The sequence below is a fragment of the Melozone crissalis genome, unplaced genomic scaffold, assembly GCF_028551555.1.
Source record: "Melozone crissalis strain CALT ecotype California unplaced genomic scaffold, PUWL_Pcris_2 ptg000029l_1, whole genome shotgun sequence".
Taxonomy (NCBI): Eukaryota; Metazoa; Chordata; class Aves; order Passeriformes; family Passerellidae; genus Melozone; species Melozone crissalis.
Window position 1 is genome coordinate 10,769,943 of NW_026535807.1, and position 22,868 is coordinate 10,792,810.

The 22,868-nt window shown below is 53.7% G+C and overlaps 1 protein-coding gene across 1 annotated transcript in view; it reads right to left on the reverse strand.

Moving 5' to 3' along the window:
• Nucleotides 1-22,868, reverse strand: part of PLXNA1 (plexin A1) — a 111,953-nt gene that overhangs the window by 46,743 nt on the left and 42,342 nt on the right. The window contains exons 4-9 of the mRNA XM_054280706.1: nt 15,384-15,524; nt 13,316-13,416; nt 12,317-12,440; nt 10,079-10,232; nt 9,307-9,406; nt 523-637 (exon numbers count right to left, since the gene is read on the reverse strand). Of these exons, the coding sequence (XP_054136681.1) occupies nt 523-637; nt 9,307-9,406; nt 10,079-10,232; nt 12,317-12,440; nt 13,316-13,416; nt 15,384-15,524 (735 nt within the window). The remainder of the gene's footprint in view (nt 1-522; nt 638-9,306; nt 9,407-10,078; nt 10,233-12,316; nt 12,441-13,315; nt 13,417-15,383; nt 15,525-22,868) is intronic.

Below are 22,868 nucleotides of genomic sequence, written 5' to 3' on the forward strand. Positions count from 1 at the left end.
ACCACAGGCTGGGGACAGCAGGATGTCCTGCACACACCCTGCTGATGGCAGCTATCCCCAGTGGGTGGCACGGATGCTGCACAGGATGAGCCCCCACAAAAGAACATGTTCCTTAGAGCAGCTGAGATGAAGAAGGCGTGAGGTGCAGCAAAACAGTTTGTTTTACAGATTTCAACCTTCCCCTCTCCAAAAACAAGTTGTTCTGCAATGACAGTTCGAGCTTGCTCCCTTCACAAACATCAAAGGAAAATGCTTTAGCATCTCTGCCTTTGTTTTTCCTTTCATTCAGCCTAAAGTGCTCCGGGCTTCAGCCGACTTCCCAAGCTGCATCTCCTCAGCCACACAGCCTCATCCCATCAGCATTTCCCTTTCCTCCCTCCCTCCTCCTCAGGTAGTCCCAGCATCCCAGAGAGGCAATGGGAATTGTTTCTGAAGGAGTTTGCCTTCTTTAACCCCTTCCCCAGAGGGCAGGGGACCCTGCCAGGACCAGAACAGGTGAGGGGAGCAGTTTCACACTCTTACCTCAGAGAGCTTGACACGGCCCTCCAGGAAGGAGCAGTCGGCAGCGTTGTGGGTGCAGATGTGGCGGTACTTGCACCAGTGGCAGGGGAAGGAGCCGTTCACGCAGGACAGGCACCTGCAGAGGGACAGGAATGGGCACTGTTAGGGCAGCATCAGGGCAGAGTGCACAGGGACATCTCTTGGGATGCTTCAGCAGGACAGCATCCCCAGGTGATCCTGTACTTGGGGGTGGAAAGGATCCCTTATCCATGGGGCACTGGGCAAGCACTGGGAGGGAGAATCCTGCACAACCTGAGCCCTCAGGCTTTGCCCATGGCAGGGTGGGGGGATATGATCCTTCAGGCACTGCAGGATTTGTGTCCCAGCTGAAGAGGCCACGTTCCCTCTTCCTCTTGGCAGGCTGACCCTGACCACCCCAGTGCAGCAGGGGCTGAGCTCCAGACTTTGGGAGCTTTATTTGGGTTCACTGAAAGGCGATTTTAGCAAGAGGCAGCAGAACAAGGGCTCTGCACCACGGGGGAACAGGGGAGAAAGGGCCAGATTAATGTATGCTCATTGAGAGGAAAATTATAACTGGCGAAAGGTTGGGTCAGATTAACATTTCAGGACTGTAGGGCCTTTCAGGCACTCACAATAGGTTGTGTGTGACCCCCTCCCTCAGCCCCCTCAGCCCTCCCCAGCCACGCCTGCGCTGTGCCTGTGCCTTCCAGCCCTCCTCAGCATCAAACACTTCCATCTCCCCCCCAGCCTCCTCTCAGGGCTCTTTGTGCACAGGGATCACTCCTGCTCCTCTCTCCCAACAGCACCTCAACAACCTCTCAGCAATGAAACCAGTCCAAGATCTGATGGCTCTCCCCAAAGCAGGAGGGGACACACAGAGTCCCGCAGCCATTCACAGGCGTGGCACCTCAACCCCCTCCCAGGCATCCCTGTCTGCATCCCACAGCTGGAGGGAGGCTTTTAGGGGTTCCCCCCTGTGAGGAGGGAAGGGGCTGAGCCCTCCCTGCCATGCTGTTTTTGGGGGCAGAGCAGACAGGTCCCACATTTAGTACACGAGCCTGCACAGGGTGGGTCTGCACCAGGCATGTCTGTGCAGCCCAAGCTGTTCTCTCAAAGGAGGAGATGGGAGAGCTGCTGAGGCATAGGCTAAAAGGCAGTAAAAATAATCAGTCTGGCTTTAAAAAAAAAAAAAAAGGAAAAAAAAAGAAGAAAAGAAAAAAGCAGCAGCACTAGTTTTCACCCTAGAAGGCTCATACCTGCTCCTCACTGATCCGAGCATCAAAAGGATCAGGCCCAAAGCAATTATATTTAAACAAAGACAGGCTCTTTCCCTGAACACAGCTCTGGCAGGAGGCAGGCAGCCCTGCCCAGCCCAATCCTCCTCCTAATCACAGCTACCTCTCTGCCTCAACCCCTGGGAAACGACAGGAAAACACAGCATCACCCTGCGAGGCAGCAGAAAGACAATCCTCCTGGAGAAAATATCCTTGGTGGCAGAGCCTGGCACGCCAGATCCCTCACCCTCCAGCAGAATTGTCACTCTGGAGGTGTGGGGACCCGAGGGGGCCACAGGGGGAGGGCAGCCCAGGGTGCAAAGACACACCCAAGGCTTTGCAGGAGCAGGTCCCCCTGCCTGCCCTGAGGTTTCACACACCATTACATATACAGCAAGAGCTTCCCAAATCCGTGCACACACACTAAGGAAATATTTAATTAAGCTGCTTGCAAAGGGGGCTGGAAGTCATTTCCATGTTTCGCTCACATTTTCACTTCCAAATGAACAGCCCTTTTAGCTTTACCCACAAATATGCTAATTGAGATGCTCCTTATGCAAATATATGCAATTTTATTTCAGCTGCAGAGATTCAACTTAAAAGCAGAGCCCCAGCCTCCTATCTCTGGCTGCTTTGATGGAGGGAGGTGCAGAGGGTGGGGGAAATAGGGAACACAAACAAAGGCAAAGGACAGTCCTGCCCTCCTGCTGAGGGCTCAGGCAGGACCAGTGGGCAGATAAATCCAGGATATGGAGGGGCAGGACAGGGAACACAGAGATTAATCCTCATGGGAGTAGCTCAGCCCCAGAGAGGTCACATAAGAGAGAAGCACAAGCAGCCACAAGCTAACCATCAAGCTGCAGCACAACCTCCCATCAATCGCCCACACCATCCTCCAGAGATTTTCCAGTCACCAGGTCCTGCAAAAAGACTCCCCAGTCCTTTCTACCACCTCACAAGGCATCTCAAAGCAGCTGGGTGAAGTTCCTGATGCAGCCCTGCCCTGGGCACCCCAGCCCCAACAGCTGCAGCTCCACTTGCAGTTCTGCAGGGTCAAAGCCAAATCTTGACTATTTCAAGACCCTCCTCATCTTAGGGTCTCCTTTGCCATTTAATTATTGCAGGTCCCAGCTGGTCTCCCCTTGTGAAAGGATCTCAGGTTATCCTCCATGTACACACTGAGGTGCATGGTTCCCCCTTCCTAAATTGGGCCTCCCAGTTGCTTCTGACTTAACTGAGCCATTCCTAAAGCCCCATCCTCAGGGATGGCTTCCACACTCTCCCTTTGCCATAAGGACACCAAATGCCACTGTGAGAGCACTGCCCACACACACACACCTTGCTCTGCAGCACTTCTGCTGCATTTAGAGCAGGTCCAGGGCAGAGTGGTGAGTAAGCCAGCACTGGGTGCCAGTAACATGGTGAACCCTTCTCACAGCCCTGCCTCGGCCCTGCTGACCACCACAGCACCCTGCAGGGCTGCCCAAAGGCCCAAAGGAGCTGAGGCAGGGGTCCCTGGCTGTGGGTGAGGCTGGGCAGCAGGGCTGGGCTGCCCAGGTGTCCCTGTGCCATGCTGTGCTCCTGGCACGGGCACAGGCTGCTGGCAGCACGGTGCCATCTGCGCCGTCTCTCTCCTTCCCACGGTCAGGCACTCTTCCCTCATCACTTCTTGCCTAAGAGGCTTTCATCACTCCTGGTAATTAGAGGGAGGCTCTCCTTCATGTGTTGAAGTGTTCCGCCTCCCCAGAGCGTGCCAGCAGAGCGAGGAGCCCAGTGAGGCACTGAGGATGGGGGTGCAGCATTGATGGGGACCCACAGCTTGTTCCCCATCTGCCTCCTCCCCAGCCCTGCCAGGCCCCAGGGAGATGAAGCCCAGGAAAGGCAGGGAAAGGGGGTTAGGCCCACTGGCAGTGCCCTCCTTGTCTCTTGATGGCCTCGTGAGAGAGCATGGCACCAGCCTCAGAGCAGCATTTCAGGGTCACTCTGTGCCACAAGCCCCAACCCAAAACAAGCCCAGGCTCACTGCTGGCCTGAAACCTCCCCCAGCCAGGGCAGGCATCCTTGCAGGCAGCAAAGCAGCTCTGCCCAACTTTGAGTGCCCCAGGGTCAAAGCCAGAGCCTCTCCACAGCCCCCACGCTTGCCCACATCTCACACCACAGCTGGGCCAAACACTCCCTTCCACTTCCATAAATGATCCCAAACTTGGTAAAGCCATGCTAGGGAAAGGGCTGCAGAGAAGCAGAGGTGCAGACAGGGCAGAAGGACAGCAAAGAGCAGGGTGGGTACAGAGCCAAAAGCATCACTGCAGGATGAGCCACCAGGGGTATCTTCAGGGACTGACTCCCCCTGAGTGTGCAGGCACCTTCAGTGACCATGGAGAGCTCGAGCTGTCTACACACATGACCCAAAGCAAAGCTGTAGCTGATGGGAAGTGTGCAGAGCCAGCAGTGCTGGATCCACACTCCTCACTCACTCACTCTCCTTGCTGCACTGCCAGCCCCAGGCATGCCACCATGCCACGTGCCCAGAGGAGCCCAGGGCTCTTCATCACACTGAACAGCAGGGGCACAAAACAAAAGCAGCATCCAGAGGAGTGAGATAAGGCTGAGCAGCAAACAGGAGCAGGACAGGAGGTGTGAGCTCTGCAGGCACACACACTCACACACACCAAGGCTATTTCCATGGCACAGCATGTCCCTGAAGGAAGGAAGGACATGGAGTGAAGGGCAGGGAGGAGGAACAGGGGGAAGTTGAATGGCACCAAGAGCAGAGCAGGGGAGGTCCATTAAGAAGGGAAATGATAAACACAGTGTTGATGAAAACAGCATCTGTACAGGCACAGCACAGCCGCCTGCGAGCCCCCTGACTGTTCCTCAGATCTCCTCTTGGCAGGAGGATGCATCCTCGGTGAATACTCAGCTCCAGCACAGCCTGCATCTGGAGCAGCAGCTGTCAGGGCTCAGGGGCTGAACTCAGTGCTTTGGGCTTTAGATCCATCTCTCCACCCCAGGGAGAAGGGGAAATCCTGAGGAGCAGTGGAAGCAGGGGCTCAGTGTCCCCCCAGCCCTACACAAACCTGCAGGCAGTTTCCTCCCTGGTGCCCAAGAAAGGCATGGGGGGCAGTCAGCTCTGCCCCCCCTCCATCCCTGCTCATCTCAATCCATTTCTACCCTTCCTTTCACACCAACCCAGTTGTTTTCCACCCCTGGCAGCTTTTGCCAAGGTCCTTACTCACAGGGTGGTCCAGAGCATCCACCATCACACTGGAGGATGCAGAATCATGCCCTGGGTTTTAAGAGAATTCTCTTGAAAGGCACTCAGCTGCCTCCCCTTACTGAAACCTAAGATCAGGCTGTACCAGCCCTCCTCATTCGTAACATAATTGATGTAAACCAGGTTATCCTGAGCTGTCTCTGGGGCCTTCCTACAGGATTTTCCACCTGCCCCAGCTCAGGAACACACAGGGATCTGTTCCCACCACACCACTCAGCCACAAAAACTCAGATACACTCACTCAACTGCTTGCAGCCATCTGTCCATGCCTCTGAAAAGAAAGCATCTGTAAGCATCTGGGAACAAGCAGCAACGGGCCAACAGAGAAGCAGCCACTCCATGTGTGGGCAGAAAGAAAGGCTGCAGAGAGGACCCAAGGATGCCTTGGCCACCAGAACAGCCCAGCCCTGCCTTATCAGCACAACCCTGCTGCTCCCAGCCCTTGGGACATGCATTAAAATCCCATTTACTTAATGGAGGCTTACAGGGAAAGCCTGACCTGTGGGACAGAGACACAGCAGAGTCACATCTCTCCAGCCTGGAGGAGTTAGAGCCGTTTGGCATGTCTGCCCTTGCCCTAGCGCCAGAGAAATTCAGCACCCTGCTGCTGATGGGACATGGGTGTCACAGCTGTCACTACACTGAGGCACAACCACAAGGCTGGTAGCATCATGGCCACCTCCTGGACTGGAGACAAGTTTCCAGGATGCTTGGATTCCCTCTCGGAATCAGACTTGCTGATTTGATTTTCCCCCTTTCCCTGTGCCACACCTGGATTTTTGCTTCCACGTTGGTGGACATGCTGGCAGGACATGCTGGTGATGAGCTGAGCACGTTGGTGCTTGAAAAACCAGCAGCTCTGCAAAACCTGCCCACAGAATTGGAGGAAGCACCAGAGGCTCTCATCTTCTTCCCCATCCCACTCCATTTGCCAGCTCCCTTCCCACAGCCACACACTCCAAAAAGCCAAACCACAACAGGATTTATGAAACAGAGTTTCCAGAGGAGAAATCCAGCAAGGAAACATGGAAACAGCAGGAACAGATAAATACATCTTGCTATTCCCTGGAATTGCTCACCAGCTCTCTGTGAGGATTCCCTACTCCCCCACCTCACCAGCAAGCTCTGCCAGAGGCAGGCAGGGAGCCTGGTGTTACATCTTTATCTTAAAAGGGGACTCATTTCCCCACAAACGCTTTGAAGAAGGCGTTTAACTCTGACAAAGACGGCCTCAACATCTGCCTGTGCACGCGCCGGACTCGGTGATTCACTGCAGGATCAAAGGTGCTGAGCGCCTTCAAATGCTGCACTTGATCAGGGTCCCATGGGAAACCCCCACAGGAACCCACCCAGCCCTGCCACGGGGGTTTCCAGCTCATCCTCCAGTGCAGGAGCCAGGGCCTGTCCCCAGGAGCTGCAGACAAGCCTGTGGGCAGCCCTGCTCTCTACTCCCCCAGCCACCCACATCCCCCTTTGCAAGGGCCCCGTTTCCCTGCATCAAACCCTTGGTTTCCACTCCCCTGTTCAATCCCACAGTTCAGCCAGAAGCATCCCCTGCCCAATGCCCAAGCCTTTAGGAGCAGGATGCCCAGAAGGCACCACTGCCTGAAAGCACATGCAGAGCCCCTCAGGAACCCTGAGTACATACAGCTGGGACCTCCAGAAGCTTCCCAGGTTACTCCTGAAAAGGAATGAAGCCCCAGAGAGGATGTAAATTCCTGATCAGGCCTCCCAGGGACCCTGCACAAAGTATGCCAGGAGCCAGTGATGCTGGTCTGTGATGGGAACAGTTCCATCACACAGGCATAGAGCCCTGCATTAACAGCTGGGACAGCTTTGGAGCTCTACCTGCAAGGCACCCCCTCTGCTCAGAACATCACAGCCAACCAGCCCCCTCTGTACTCTCCTGCAGAAGTGACCAGATGCATCTTCCCTTCTGCAACCCCTCCCTTGACCAGGCAGGCTCCAGCAGCCCTTGAAAATGCATGGGAAGAAGACCTGCCAAGGTGGTGGGAAACAAGAGAGCCAGGATGCTCACACAGCAGCAGGACCAGCCCCACAGCCCACGTTTTGCTGATGCCTTTCCAGATGTCTGCTGAAAATAAGAAGGGTCAGACTCTCTCTGGTGAACATGGTGGAGCTGCATTGGCTTCCCCTGGAGCTACCCCAGCTGAATTCAGCAACGAGCTGCCTCACTAGCCTCCCATCTCTCCACAACCATCTGAAAAATCTCACTCCAACACTTTGTCCTCAGCTGAGAAATGATTTGACATGCAGAACTCTGCCTTCCAACCTAAACAAAGCCATCCAAATATAAAAAGAAAACAATGTACAGTGATCAGAGATCTCCACAGGAAAAACATCAGCCTCGTGGAAAAGCACATTGTTCCTAATACAGAATTTATCAGGCTGACGTATAGATTTTCCTGCACAAAATATGAAACCTGGATCTGAAAGGCTATTAACTCCAGAGAGATCCATTAAAAAAGCCTGTCTGCAAATGGTATTTAAAAGTATTGCATCATCCCAGGAGGTATTGTCATGCTCTTTGGCTACGATTCGACTGCAGGTCACATAGTTAAAACTACCTCCAAACCCTAAAACTCTTGATGTCAAAAAAATAATAATGTTCAGCAGCTTAGAACATGGACTTTTCTATCAGCTTCAACTGGAGCCATAAATATTAATGCATCCATAATTAGCCTTTTTAAATAATGCATCCAAAATTAAACATCAACGCAGTAATAAATCAGTCAGGCTCTTTGTTGTAGGTTTGTTTCGGGGGGAGTAGGGGTTTTTTCCCTTCCTGTGTCAGGCACATAAAATAAAATGCCAATTCCCTCATCACCTCTTCCCACCGGACCACTGATTGGACCAAATCTGATGCCATTTGTACTTAAAAGTCATCTTTCTTTCATTTACAAAAATAAAAGTCATATCTGCTTTTTGATTTGCAAAATACTGACATGCAGCCAGCCCGAGCCAAAGCTGAGCTAACGTTATTGAAACCACAGGATGTGAAGGGAGACAAAGCTCATCTCAGAGTCAAGGTGAGACAGAAAGTCAAGTTTGCAAAGTCTCTCCTCCCTCACGGCACAGCACTCCCAGGAGGAGCCCTGCTCCCTGTGCAAAGAGCAGGAGGGAAGGGATCCCTGTGAGGCAGAAACCTTGCGGGGCTCTCCTCTGACACATCCCTCCTGGAGCTCACTGTGGGTGGGTCCCCAGCCAGGGCACCTGCAGCTCACCTGCCCTTCCCTGATCAAAGCGGAAACTCTGAACAGGATTTGGAGGTGTGAACCTCAGCAGAGTCCCCAAGCCAGGCTCAACACTTTGCAAAAAGACATCCAAAAGAGATCACTTGGCATTTGCTTGTCTATAATTACTGATTAGCCAGAGCTCCACCATCCATGGCAGGCTTCTGGCAGGGAAATGAAATCTCTTGCATTCTTGAGCTCCAAATTCTTTGCCCAAACACACCCCAGCGTGAGCTCTGACAGTCCTACAGCACAGCACAGCCATCCCCCACTGCTCAAGAGCACTGTCTGCAGCTCCTCAGCAGGAGCTGTGGTTTGAGACTTTAGACACCTTGCTTAGACAGCACATCAATAATCCACACCTCCTCTATTTTATCAAACGCATATCTCAAGCTGTCTAGAAACCCTTACAGGAGTAGATTTCACAGCAGCCTGACAAGAAAGCAAATTCACAATTACTTCCAGTTAGGAAATTCTTGGGCAAACGCCCCAGGACATGTGGCATGTTCCATCCCATGTTGCTGTAACTTTCCAGCTCCCTCTCCAGCAGCCTGGGAAGCAGGTACCGTGGCAGGAAAGTACAGGCTTCTCCTCTTGCATTGCCAAGTCACTCCTATTAACTGTTTCCAGGAATAACAAGACACTTGGAGTTTTCAGTCACATGGATTGATTTCTACAGTCTGCAGTGCAGTAAACTCGTTTTTCCTTCCAAAGTTTTGCCAAACCCAAGCCCTGTTTTTATGTGAGGTTCTGTCCTGACGCTACATGTTCCCACACACCCAAACCAAATGTGGGTGCTCTGGTCACTGTCCCAGTCTGCACAGGCAAAAGGAGGAGGTTTCTCACTGTAAACACCACTGTACTCAACTGCCCTTTCCTCTTGCAACATCAGCACCCACAAAGCAGTGAACTCCCTCTCCCAGTCTCACACCATCCCACCAATCTGTTCCTGGAGCCCTCCCACAAAGTCCAGGCCACTTACGACTGATGGACGCTGCAGTTGTAGAAAACAAAATCCACAGAGGCAAATTTCTTCCCCGTCTCCTTGGATTTCAGGTAGAGCTTCACCACTCGCTTGTCCCCTGCAAGAGACCCAGGCAAAAAAAGACATCAGAAAGGACACAGTGCATGGCCCAGCATCCAGTGCAAGGCTTGTGATGGGCTGGGGGGAGCTGGGCATCACCACTCAGCCCAGTTAATTAACAAAATCCTCCAAGCGTGGCAATAAAAAGAGAGTGTTCATCCACCCCCATTTAGGCACCTAAGGGGCCAGCAGAGCCAAAGTACAACTCTGAGCCCCTAGAGCTAAACACAACCTGCTGGCAGGGAGACTGGGGCCTTAGGTTATACTGGGTGAGCTGAAGGAGTGTTTAATAGTTTTGGGGTCAGGAAAATGTCCTAGACCCCATAGCCACATCTACCCAGGAATGGTTCACAGATGGAAATAGGGCCAGGGTGACCAGGAGGGGTCAGCAAGTAAAATCACCAAGTGGATTGGGTTGGAAGGCACCTTAAGGATTATCTAGCTCCAAGCCCACTGCCATGGGCTGCATCCAAGCAGCTGTGCCCACAGCTTGGAGGAGACTAAGGAACCAGCCCCCCATTACCTCCTATATCCCAAGAACCTAAGTGGGGCTCAGATCCCGAGCCTGGGATCACTATCATGGGAGGATTGTCCTCCTCCACCTCTGCCTGTGGGGTAACACTTGGGACATCTGTCTCAGGCTTCCTTGCACGCTGGGGCACAAGCTCACCGCGGCCCCGGGTGATGGGGATGACATCCTTGGCAGAGGGAGAGCTGCAGTAGATCTTCCCATCCTCAATGCGGCTCTCGGACTCGGTGAAGTCTTCAAAGGAGCAGTTCACTCCTGCTGACAGGTCTGGGACGTTCCAGGCCTGCAGGACCAGCTAGGGAGGAGAGGCAAGAGCATCAACACAGAGAACTAGGAAAATGAGCTCCTCTGTGTCTGCTATGTGTAAGTCTAGCCAACAGAAAAGACCAGGGGGTGCAATTCCTCCTCTGCCACCCACACATGGCGAGGAGACCTGCTCTGGGCTTTTGAAAGGGAGCCCCATCCATGCCCCTCCCTGCTCAAGGAAGGAGCACAGGTTTAAATGGGTTAAGAGCTGGAATGACTCACAGCCTCTGTCCTCTGCCCTGACACACCACAAGCCACTATGCCTCAGCTCTTTAGAGAGAACAAGAACAGCATTGGGGCTGAAGTATGTTGCACAGAAAGGCAGAAAGGCACCCACTCCAGCAGAGGAAAGGAGGGGAAGAATCCACCTCTTCCTTCACAAAGTCATCCCCAGGGTCAGCAGTTCTCACTTTACAAAACGCTTGCCTTATTTCTAATTTGAATTTTTCACAGCTTCCAGCCATTAGTTCTTGTTATGCTTTTCCTTGATAGATTAAAAAGCCCTTTAGTCCCTGATATTTGCTCCTTGTAAAGGCACTTATACTCTGTAATCAAGTCACCTCTTAATCTTCTTTTTGATAAGCTAAGCAGATTGAGCTCTGGAAGTCTCTCACTGCAAGGCATTTTCTCCAGCCTTCAACTCATTTACATGATGTTTACGGGAGTTTTTCAGTCCCTCCCTTTGAAAGCTGCACTCCAGCCCAAACAGAGTATCTCCATGTCATCCACCCCAGACCTCTGTGCAGCATCCTGCCATCAGGATGGAGATAATTGATAATTACCCCAGGAGTGAGAACACTGCCCAGCTCCTGGCTCCATCCCAGGAGCATCAAGAGTCCGCAGCGAGGGCTCAGCCCCAGCACCACTTTCCAGGACATCAGGTGAACCTCCATCCATGGCTAACTTTGGACTGGGCAATACCAAACCCCAATTTCTCTGCTAAACAGCCCCACTCAAACCCAACTGCTCTGAAGGAACTTCACCCTCACCACCCCCAGTGCCAGCACCCCAGCAGGTCCCATCTGCAGCCATATCGCATTTATCTCCACATTACCAAAGAACATTTACCCCTGCACAAGTGCTTTCCAAATTCTTTCCATCCAGTGACAATTCCCCTCTGATGAGAACTTTTTGAGATCTGTCACACAACCAGTTCTTAATCCACTTAACACGTGCTTTATCACTATTGTATAATGCTAATTTTTAATAAGAATGTTGTGTTGTACCAAAAGCCTTGTAGGAGCCTAAAGACATCACATCCCCACAGTCCCTCTTCTAATTCAAGTCATAAATTCACCAAAGAGCAAAATGGGGTTTGTCAGACACAAACCCACGTTGACTGGCATAAATTATATTCCCATCCTTAAATCATTATCAGGTGTATTCTGAACCTGCTCTTTTTCTTCTTCTAATTCTGAAGTAAAACAAAACAGTCTCTGACTATTTGGTCCTGAGAGAAAAAATGAGCACCTTTTCTGTTCTGGGGCTTTTCTCAACATTCAGTTATTTATTACAAAGTGATATTATTACACATACATCCTCAGGCCACAGAACTCCTTGGCCAACTTCTTTAGGATTCCTGAGTGCCAGATATCTAGACCTTGCAGTTTATTACTAGTATATGCTGTTTCTTTTTCTCTTCACGGTGCTAATGGCCTGAAAAATACTTCAGGGAAGTGCCTCATCCTTTCTGCCTGCACAGAGAGAGAGCAGCAAGTTGAGCATCAAAGTCTCATCCCAAAATATCTACTGCAGGCTGGAGTCAGAGACAGGCTATTGAACTGGAGCTAGATCACTGGCCTATGAACAGCATTTCTGATGGTCATGCTTTATTATGGAGAAATATTTATTGCTCAGTTATGTCATTTCTGAATAATCATCACCTGCTTTACTATCTCCATCAATATGGAGCCAACGGCCTGCCCTCATCAGTGCCTTGCACTTTGCTCTGCTTTGCCTCAGACCTCTCTTCCCCTTTTTCCCTACTCATTGTACAGTCATCAGTTATTTCTAATTGCCTGCAGAGGGTCAGGAGGTGGCAGGGAGGAGGCTGAGGGAGCAGAGGTGCCTTACCGGGACCTCGGACATGGTGACGGAGATGTTCCTGGGCTGCACGGTGAGCTGCACGCACTGCGGCAGCTCCGAGGCGAAGCGCTGCGGCTCGTCCGCCCGCTCGCACCGGTCCTTGCGGGAGCAGCTGCGGGGAGGAAAGCACCACGGTGAGGAGGAGAATCCCCCGGGCTCCTGCAGGGTCTTGGGCCGGCACCTCAGCAAACTCCCAGTACTAAAGTGTTTTCAGGATTTATTATAAGAAAAAGAAAGGCCTAAAGCACGGGGGCCCGTGGGGTGAGCAGGAGCGTTCCCATCGAGGATGCTGCAGCGCCGGCGCTGGGGCTTCTTTTCAGTCCCCGATGTCCCACGGCTTCAGTGGGTCAGAAGCCCCTTTTTATCCTGATTTTTGTCCCTTTGGGTTGGTTTCTTTTTGGATCCCTCATTTACATGAAGGTTTAAGGTGCTTGATTGGCCCATTACAGTTCTGTCCAGGCTGGCTCATTTCACCTGGGGAGTGCTGCATTTTACTGAGGTGTGTTATGGTACATTGAGTACCATATTTCTTATAACTACACTTTTAACCCCTTTTACAATATAATAACCAAACTAACAGTACAGGCTTAACGATCTCTCAACTATTTTACAACAGTTTTTAACCTATTTTTAACACTTTGGCATGGAAATGATGGCCAAGTAGGGACCTCGGATGACCGAGGCCCATACCAGAGCTCTGCTCTCTCCTGAGACTTCAGGAGTATTTTATATTCAGTTTTTTTATTGGCACAAGAATGCTAAACCAGGAGTCCACGGGCAGGATGAGCAGGCTCTGGCAGCAGCTTCACCATGCACAGCCTGGGCACCACAGGAGGGGATGACTGACCCCTTGGACCATTCCATCTCTCAGCATTTTGGGGCCAAAGTCAGGAGGGATGTCCCCAAGGAGACCAGCAGTGGGGATGGACACATTTAGTCAGCTGCAGGCGACTGGCAGAGCTGCAGTGACAATCCTGCTGTACTCACATGTTGTGCAGGACACACCAGCCGCAGTGGGGGTCCCGGGAGCCCAGGCACAGCTCACAGCTCTCGTACTGCTCACAGCTCTCCACCGGCACACGCGTCACCTGCGGGGAGCAGGCAGGAGTGAAGGGGCTCAGGCTGCTCTGCCCACCTTGGCATGGCAGAGACAGAGCCAGGCTCACCCTGGCCTCTTAGTGGGAGGGCATCACCCACCACTCTCACCATCACCCACTCCTCTCCCATGCCCAGGCAGCACATCTCACCCCAGAGAGACTTTTACTCCAAAAAAGCTCCTTTCATTGTTGCACCTTAGCAGTACTTGAGAGGGGGCTGGGCCGACTCAGCTCCACGTGGGCTCCCAGTGCCAGCCAGGCACCCCATGGCTGCTGCAGCCCTGCTCTGAAAGGGTTACCAGTCCTTTATTAATTGCTCCTCCAGATTTGATTAAAATCCCCTCATTCTCCAAGCCCTTCGAGCTCTGTTACAACTGTTCATTTAATTACTTTCCACCAGCACTCTGATAACACCCAGCGTACCAGGGAAGAGAGTGGGCTTTATTAAGGAAAGGGGAGGAGAAGAGGGAGGACAGGGAGGGGGTGCAGGAAGGGGGCTCCTGCTTGCCTGCCAAAGGAATCTGCAGCACCAAGCAGCTGCCCATGTGCCTGCCGTGCTTGTGCCTCAGTTTCCCTACTGCTCCCATGGGGCAGCACTCATTCATTAATTAAAATTTGCAAACTTCTCTACTGAAGGCCAAACCTGGGGTGTTCTCCCTCCAAACAGCACAGCAGGGCACAGGCTCAGCATGATGCTTACATTCATTGGCCAACCAGTCCCCCTCAGGGTGGTGAGGACACCTGTACTGTCCCCATTTTTTTGTCCCTGACATTGCTTTAGGCAGGTGGTGACAGAGGGTACCGCCCCTACACAGACATGTGTCAGGTCCCAGAAACTGTGGTGGTCCCTGGAGGAGATCCCCAGTCCAGGTCAATGCAACTGCCCCCTTGGCATCCACTTCTCCAACAGAGGGGAAGCTCAGTTGAGCAAGCTCTGGGACAGAAACAGCCAGGGATGGAAATACAGCCCAGGACAGCTCCATGGAAGAGCCCAAATGCAGGTTCTGCCCCACCTGGAAAGCTGCATGTTTCCTGCAGCAGAGCAGAAACCAGAAACAGCCACTGGGAGGAGGGGGAGAAGAACTCTGCTGTCCCCTCAGGACTGTCTAGACAAACCTACATTCCTGCTCCATCGTCCTTTCCCCTCCCAAGCCCTCGGGCTGGTGGCCAGGAGACTGAGAGGCTCCCAGCTCTGCTTGCAGTCCCACTCACACACACACACACCCCTGGCTGGGCAGAGCTGCTGGGAGACACAGGCACAGCACAGCCCAGCACGGCCACCCTGTGTCACCCACCAGACCCAGAGAGTGTCACCACCATGACAGGAACCCGCTTCACTCCCTCCAATTCAGCCCAAGGGTGGATGAACTCACAGCAGCAGCCCTCCCACAGGTCATGGGGACACTAAGACAACCAAAATTTCCTATCATGTACCCATCTGGTGCCAGGATGGCAGCACCAGATCCAGATTTGGTCTGTACCTCCAGTTAGCTCAGCACAAGCACAGCCAGGGACCAAGGGGTGCACACCAGCAGCCTGGGAGTGCACCAGCCTTATGTCCCCTCTGCTCTGTCATGCAAGAGCAGCTGCTCCAGAGGACAAAAAGTTGTTTGGAGCATGGAGCTCCCGCTGACCTGCAAAACCCTTGCTCAGGAGGGATGGCCAAAAGAGGGAGGAGGTTTATGGCCAGCCACTCACAGCAAGGAAGGGTCAGGAAGCCCTTGGTCCCCTGGGACCATGGGAATTTCAAGCAGCTGCTGCTAACAATTAAAGCCTCAGGACAGTGTTTCTGCAGGGAGGAGCTGCCCCAGGGTCCCCAGGCAGCTCCAATCCAGGAAGCAAAGGGCAGCCCCCCCAGAGAGCAGCTCAAAGGCTTCCCAGCACTCAGGGCTGCAGACTAGGGCTGCAGGGTGGGCTGCCAAGTCAGGAGAGCAGAGGATGCTGACCCCTCCCCTTACCTGTTTCTCAGTCATGGCATAGATGTGCTGGCGGTCAGGGCTCAGCACCAGGTCCCGCAGGATGGAGCTGCCTTCGTGGGCCACCACGTTCTCATACTGCACAGCTTGGTGCTTCCTCTCAGCTGGCAAATCCACCAGGATCTGTGGGAAGAGCAAGGGGGGATGAGCATGATCCCTCACACACCTCAGCCCCCCCAGGATGGGGGATACAGAATGTGCCCCATTAGGGACACCAGCCCTCCATCCCACACCCATGGGGTGACTCCACAGCCCCTGCAGCACAGCAAACTATCAGCTGCTCTGCAAGCATTCCAGCCCTTTCCAGAAAACCAAACCAAACTGCAATGCCTCCCTTGCCTTACTACATTTGTCTGGTGCATTTGCACCACATTGATGCTGATGGCATTTATCTCCCTCCAGGGAGGGAGGACACATCCCTGAATCTCACATTTCACACCACTATGTGCTGCTGCTCAGCCCCAACGCCCCTCCAAGCTGCAGCATGGAGCAGATGAGTCCCCAGCTTGCAGCAAAGCATCAAACCCTGCCTTGCCCCAGTGGTGCTGAGAGCAGCTGAGCTCACACAGCCCAAGCCCTGCCAGGCAGGGACACTGCACACACAGGCTCCGCTCCCATCCGCCCATCCATCACAGGAAACACTTGGACTCGTCACCGGGAAAGTCAAGAGGGTCTCAAGGAAGTTGGAGGTCAACAGAGGTTCAGAGAGAGCCTTTGTTCCCTGAGCAGGAGCATGGTGAAGGCTTTAATCTCCTCGTGGCTCACAATTACGTTAAAACCCTTCCTAAGCACGCCGGTTCCTGCTGTCCCAGTGATCGGCTGCAGGCACACACCACACAGGGCTAAACTCAGCTCTGCCACTGGCACACCCTGACTGGCACCTCCACCAGCCAGAAGCACTTTGTGCTCATGCCATTACTTGTGATACCCCCAGATTTGGGCATGGGAGAGCCCCAAGGGGGACAGAGCCAGAGAAATGCTCAGGGGATGGGATGGGGATGGGGATGGGATGGGAATGGGGATGGGGATGGGGATGGGAGCCACATCAGCCACACATTCTACAAAAATCCCAGTGGTAGACAGTGAAGCATCATGCCCAGCAAGACGGAGCAAACTCTACCTGTGATTATCTCCATGCTGCTGCTGGCACACAGAGACCTGGTCCAGCATCCCCATCTGCAGGACTCAGGATCCTCCCACAGGAGAGGTGCAAACTGGCTGCTTGGAAGCACCCCCCCTCCCCAAATGCATCCCACAGCCCTGCCCTGATTATCACACCCACTCCCACAGCCCAGCACATTCACGACCACCCCTTGTGCCCCCATTTCAGCAGCCTGGCCACCTCGCCTGCTCCTGCAGTAAATTGCTGCCAGCATTTGCGCAGCTCCCAGTCAGAAGGACAGGGGCTGGGAAAGCAGGATCCCGGTGTGCAGCTGATTAGCATGGAAATGTATGCGGCTCACAAACAAACCGGGGCCCGTTTAATTAGAGCGGCGCCTTTGATTCACTGCCAGCCTCCTGCATGCACCAGCCCTGGATTATTTTTAGGCAGTTTTACAAAACAAATGTATTTAATTAAGAAAGAGACCCCTGAGCAACCAGAGAGAGATGAGTCCTGCGTAGCAGTGAGCAAAGGGGCTGCCCTCTCCCCAGGGATGTGACAACTGGGCTTGCAGGGCCAGGCTAACTCTTGAGAGCTCATGGCACAGCCAAAAACCTCCTGTACCTCCTTCCACAGGACTGAAGAGCCTTCACCAAAACCCAAAATTGTCCTGGTATTCCCCCATCCTTCTCAGCATCCTTTGCTAGACCCCTGCACAGACTCTGTTCCCCATCAGCCTCACACTTGGTACCACTGTATGCTGGGGCACCCAGGGGTGCTAAAGCCTTTCTGGCAGGGGTATATTTCTGCCCAGGTGCAGGACCATGTTTGTTCCTACCCCAAACAGATCAGAGGGGGCCAAGCCCCAGATGCCCACAGCACAGGGCCATGTCGCAGCCCTGCCCAGCAGTGTCCCTTGCCCTGTGGTACCCAGCATCACCCCAGAGCACAACCCTGCCTCCCCACATCTCCTCACAAGTTGCTACGAAGTCCTTCCCAAGCCAGCTCTCTGGAGGAGAGTTACCCCTGCCACCCCCCAGCAAGGCACCATGTCCCCACCCCACCATGGCAAGGTGACAAACACACCTTTCCAATCCTTTTATGGGCTGCAGTTGTGGCACACAATAATCGATACAGTTTCCCCCTGGTTCTAAAATAGATCTATGGCTGCGTGTGGCGCTGGCAGTAATTTTTAACTAGCGGGGTAATTTCCCCATTACATTATTGCACTGTGCAGTGCTGGGAAAGAGAAAGAGATGTATTAAAAAAACAACAGACATGAAGCACTTCCAGTTAATTTGAGGCTCCAGGAAGAACCTAAAAATACTCTTGGTAGTCAAACGGGGCTGGAACCCAGCCTGACACACGTCAGGATGTTCTGGTGGGGCCATGCACACACAAGAACCCTTCTCTCTAGCACCTCTCCCCCTGTTAAGGATAACCTGTAGGTGTGTTCGGGAATCAGGAAAATGAAATTTGGAAGAGCTGGTAATCAAGATGTTTTCTGGTTGGCCAAAGTGCAGGGCACAGAGGGAGACCGTGACTTAGCTCATGGTAGGAAAATGCATCCTAACAGTCCTCTCCAGCATGAGGAGACCATAGAATCACAGAAAGGTGTGGGTGCAAGGAAGCTGTAGTTCATCTAGCTCTAACACCACTGTTCAATTCCCTGGTTCCATTATACCATATTGCTCAAAGCCCCATCCAACCTGGCTTGAACACTCCTGGGGATGGGGCACCCAAAACTTCCACGAGCAACCTGTGTGAGCAGACAGACCCCAGACTCCCCCATGCCAAGCAGGACCCAACTGCCCAGAGCACCCACTCTGAGCAGACAGAGGTGGAAATGCAGCATCAGGGCCCTTCCAGCAGGGCTAGCCCAACATGAACCTACCCATCATGGCCAGCAGGACAAGGATGGGCTCTTTGGACTACAGCATGGTAGAGCAGCACAAGAAATGCACAAGGAATACACAAGGAATGCACAAAGAGCCTCCCATCTCTCACAGACACTGGAAGGGGCCCCTTTCCTCCCCCTCCCTGCATCCAGGGTAGCTGGGAACAGGGAAAGGAGGAGAGGATGCAGTTTAATCAGAGCAGACCCCCTCAGAAACACTCTCCTTCCTGCCCACCCTGGCTGCCTTCCCACCCAGGGGAAAAGACATTTACCATAAATAAATAAATAAATAAACATATTAACCTTTCTCCTCATCCTGACGCTGATATAATTACCCAATACTAATAATTACTCACACTAATTTCTTGCTCAGGATTCCTGCCCTCACTCCTGCCTGCCTCAGGCTGGCTTCAGGCAGCAGCTCAGTAGTGATGCCTCCTCCCAGGAGCTGCAGGAGCCCCAAGGGGCAGCCAGCTCCCGGGGCTGTACTGAGGCACAGCAGCAGGAGTGAGGGTCTTGAGGGGCTGCTGCCTTTTTTAGCACATGGGGAGGGCCAGAGGCATGAAATTATAAACTCCCTGCTTGGGTGAATCATCTCAAAGCAAGCCCAGGGGCTGCTCTGCCAGAAACCCATGGGCATAGCCTCCCCAGTCAAACAATGAGCCCATCCCCATGGGGCCAGCACCCAGAATAAATTCACTCTAAGAGGGGTTTAAGAGCTGCACCACCAGAAGCTGAGAACCCTGTCATAGGAAGGATGAGGGAAAGGATGGGGGCAATGCATGAGGAGGATGAGGGAAAGGATGAGGGAAAGGATGGGGGGCAATACACCAACCCCTGGAGACCCTGGTGTAATGAGTGACTGCACACTACACACCCCAGCTGGGCAAATTCTCTCCCAAGAGACCCAGAGATGGTTCCTGAGGATGGCTTTGTCTTGGCTGGAGAAAGGAGCTGCCATCCCCTACAAGGCTTTGAAGAAACAGCTCCTTCCATGGCAGCACGCTTCTCCCCCAGGCAAGGTGCCCTTCAGGCTTGTCCAGGTGAGGAGGCACTTCCCCAGTGCCACAACCACTGCTGATCAGCCAACTGCCAGGAGAAACATCTCCCAACATCCTTACAGCCCCAGGCAGAGAGGAGCCAGCTTTGGGAAGACAGGCAAGGAGAGGAACGTGTGGCAGCAGCCATGACCTGGCACCCACCCAGCCCTGGCAGCAGGTCCAGAGGAGGACAGGGCTTTACAGCTCAGTCTGGGCCAGGGACACCAGGTGGAGAGGGAGGAAGCACAGCTGGAGACGGAAGGCAGCTGCAGACATGCCAAGGCTGCTTTTGGATTTAACACATGCCAGCAGAGCTCCGTGCGGGCTCTGCGAGGTGTTTGGGTGGGCCACTGGCTCCTCACAGCACCAAATCCACATTTTTGGGGGTCTACAGAGAAGGCCCCCAGGAGACCCAATCTCACAGGGGGCACCCCTAAGCCCAGCAGCAGGAGGAGGGGGCTCTGCACTGCCCCACAGCCAGTGTTCCTGCAGGCTTTCACCCCAGTCACATCTGCCCAGCTCCAGGCTCTCCAGGCTCTGCACTGCCCCACAGCCAGTGTTCTCATGCACCCTCCCAGCCCAGCCTCACGTCTGCCCACCCCCAGGCTCTCCAGGCCCCATCCTGGGTCCCCAGCGTTCCCCCAGCCCCCTCCCCGGGCAGGAGAAGTGCTCAGTCAGGCTTTGTACTCTTATCAGCGCGGGGCTGTGATTAATTCGCAGCGGCTGGCAGCAGCTACAAGAGGAGGGCGCTTCTGCCCGCCTGCCACACTTCAAAGGCAGGGACTTATCAGCCTGAAACACACTCGGCAGCCTTTTCACGGGGACCCTTTCCCGTTCCACGGGGCTCACACGGCACTGACAGGCAAGGCAAAGAAAGGCTTATTTATGGGAGTGCATTTCAAAGCCTCCCCTCTTCCCTCTCAACACACGCTGAGGGATGCACAGAGTTCCCCAGCCCCAGCGATCTCCACTGGGGACAGAGATTAAACAGGCAGGGATGAGACACGGCTGTGAGGAGAGGATGCTGGAAGGAGGACCCTGCCCTACCTGTGCCCATGTCCTGGTCCTCTCCTGGCCTGTCATCTCACCAGTGAGCAGCTCTGGAGCACATGGCTGAGCTGGGAGGAGGAAGATGCTTTGTCATGGCTGGAGGGCAGAGTGCAGCCCCAGGAGTGAAACCTTCCCCTCCCAAGGCCACTGGTGCTCACAGCTCAGGCACCAAGGAAGCCCCAGGCTCCCACACCCAAATCAGCAGGTGCCAATGTCCCCTCCCTGAGAGCAGGGCCCTGTGAACACCCCCAGCATTCTGCTTTGATTTTGGCACCATCCACCCCCAAAGGCAGAGGATAGGCCAAATATAGCCAGGAGAGGAGTGGGTTCTGCAGAGCTGCCCCTGCAAGCCATGGGCCACCTCCCAGAGGGAACAGGGGGCCCATTCAGCCTGGCCACACGGGGCAGAGGTGACAGCTGCTGCACAGTGTCACTCAACACCACGCTGACAAGCCTGCAGCAGGAAAAGGCACATCCCATGTCCAGCCAGAGGGGCTCCTGGGGAAAGGGATGGCCTTGGGGGGGGTCAGCCTGCAAAGCCCCTCTTAACACATGGCCTGGGTTCACCCCAAGGCAGTGAGAATGTGGGGACAGGGACACCAGCTGCCCCTCCACATGCCTTTCCCCAGGACAAGCAGCTGCCACACACACGCCCTTCTCCAGTTTCCAAAGGAAGGGAAAGGGTTTAAATTAAATTTCTGGATCAGCTGCTCCAAGGAGACACACTCTCTTTTTCCTTTCACCCAGAAAGGTGCAGCAAAAGGCAGGGACAGGAGCAGCTGCAGGGCCATGGCATCATCTATCCCATGGACACAGCCCTGGGACATGGGTACTGCTGGGGAAGGGGACCTATTTCAGGTCACCAAACTTTGGTGTCCAGGGTAGTGAGGATTTGCCTCTGGCTTTGCTCAGATAACCAGGAAATGGCCATTAGGAGTGCCCCAACCTTGCTTTACTAGGGCTAACCCTTACAGTGCCCTAACCCTTCACCAGGGCTAGCCCTATAGGTGCTCTGTGCCATGGGGCAGGAGCCAGACACCAGAGGAAGGGTAAGGACAGCCAGCAGCAGGGCCACGGGCAGGGCTGTGGGGATGCATCTCACAGGGCTTGTCCCAGGGCTGATGACAGGATGGGCCCCACAGAAACATGCCAGCTATGCAGGGCAGGCTGGCAGCCGACACCCCGGCTCCCCCAGCCCCCCAGCCGGCTGCCAGCCCCTTCCCTGCCATCCCAGCAGCTGCCTGCACAGGAATGCACCAGGATCAGACACACACCTCCTGCCAGACAGGCAGGCAGCTGCTGGGATCTGGCAGAGCTGGGCTCTGTCCTCTCCACCTCCCCTGCAGGAGAAGGTTTCACTGATGGCTCACACAGGGCTGGGATGCTCCAGCCTCATCACTAACCTGCCTGATTCCATTCACTGAACCCATTCACTTGATAAAGAGGAGTACAAGCCAGGCTTTTGTCCTGGGCCCAACATCACCCTGAGTTGGAGAATATTGGGACTTTAATCATATTGGTACAATAAAGCAAAAAACAAGGAGATACTTAATCTAAATCCATGCTCAAATGCTCAGCAACAAATCCAGCACCTCACCAGCACTGGCAGATGTGGCACAGGTTCACCAGCTGGTTTCAAAGCTCGTGTTACTGCCAATGTGTCATCCCCAGGCAGGATCCTGAGCTCAGCCACGTGGGCTGGGGACAGACACACTCACTGCACCAGAATTGGGAACTGGTGAAGCTCTGGGGTTTGCCATACGAAAGAGAAGAGAAGGAGGCAGGGCAGCAACCCTGCCCAGCAGGCCCCCAAACACAGCAACACCTTCCCCAGAACTTCTCAACCGCCTTTTCCTTTCATTTAAACTCATTTCCATCTTTCCCTCTTGTTCAGCCACCCACACAAGTGGTGCTCCACCATGCTAAGTGGGCTCAGCAGAGCCAGCTACACCAGCAGCAGCCCACACAGCACAGCACAGCACTGACCAGCCCCACGCTCACCCTCTGCAAACCCTCCAAAAACCTCTCTTGACCAGCTCTGCCAGCACTGCTCCATCAGCATGGGAAGTGCAGCCCAACACACTGTCCCAGCAATTTTGACAGAATGAAGACAATGTCAGAAAAATCCTTCCCATCTCTCAGTACCAAAACTGAACTGCTGGAAAGAGGGAGCAAGTGCCAGGATAATGCACAGGAGAAGCACCTCTGGCAGAGCCAAACCCAGGTGGGGAGGGACTGATGGATGGTGAAGTCACAATGAAGTGGCAGAGGAATTACACAATGTGTGATGCATTAGGGCAGTTGCCCCACTTTCATCCCAAATAAAGCCCTGGGTCCCATCCCTGCCACCCCACAGCAGCTCCAGCAGCCTTGAGCCA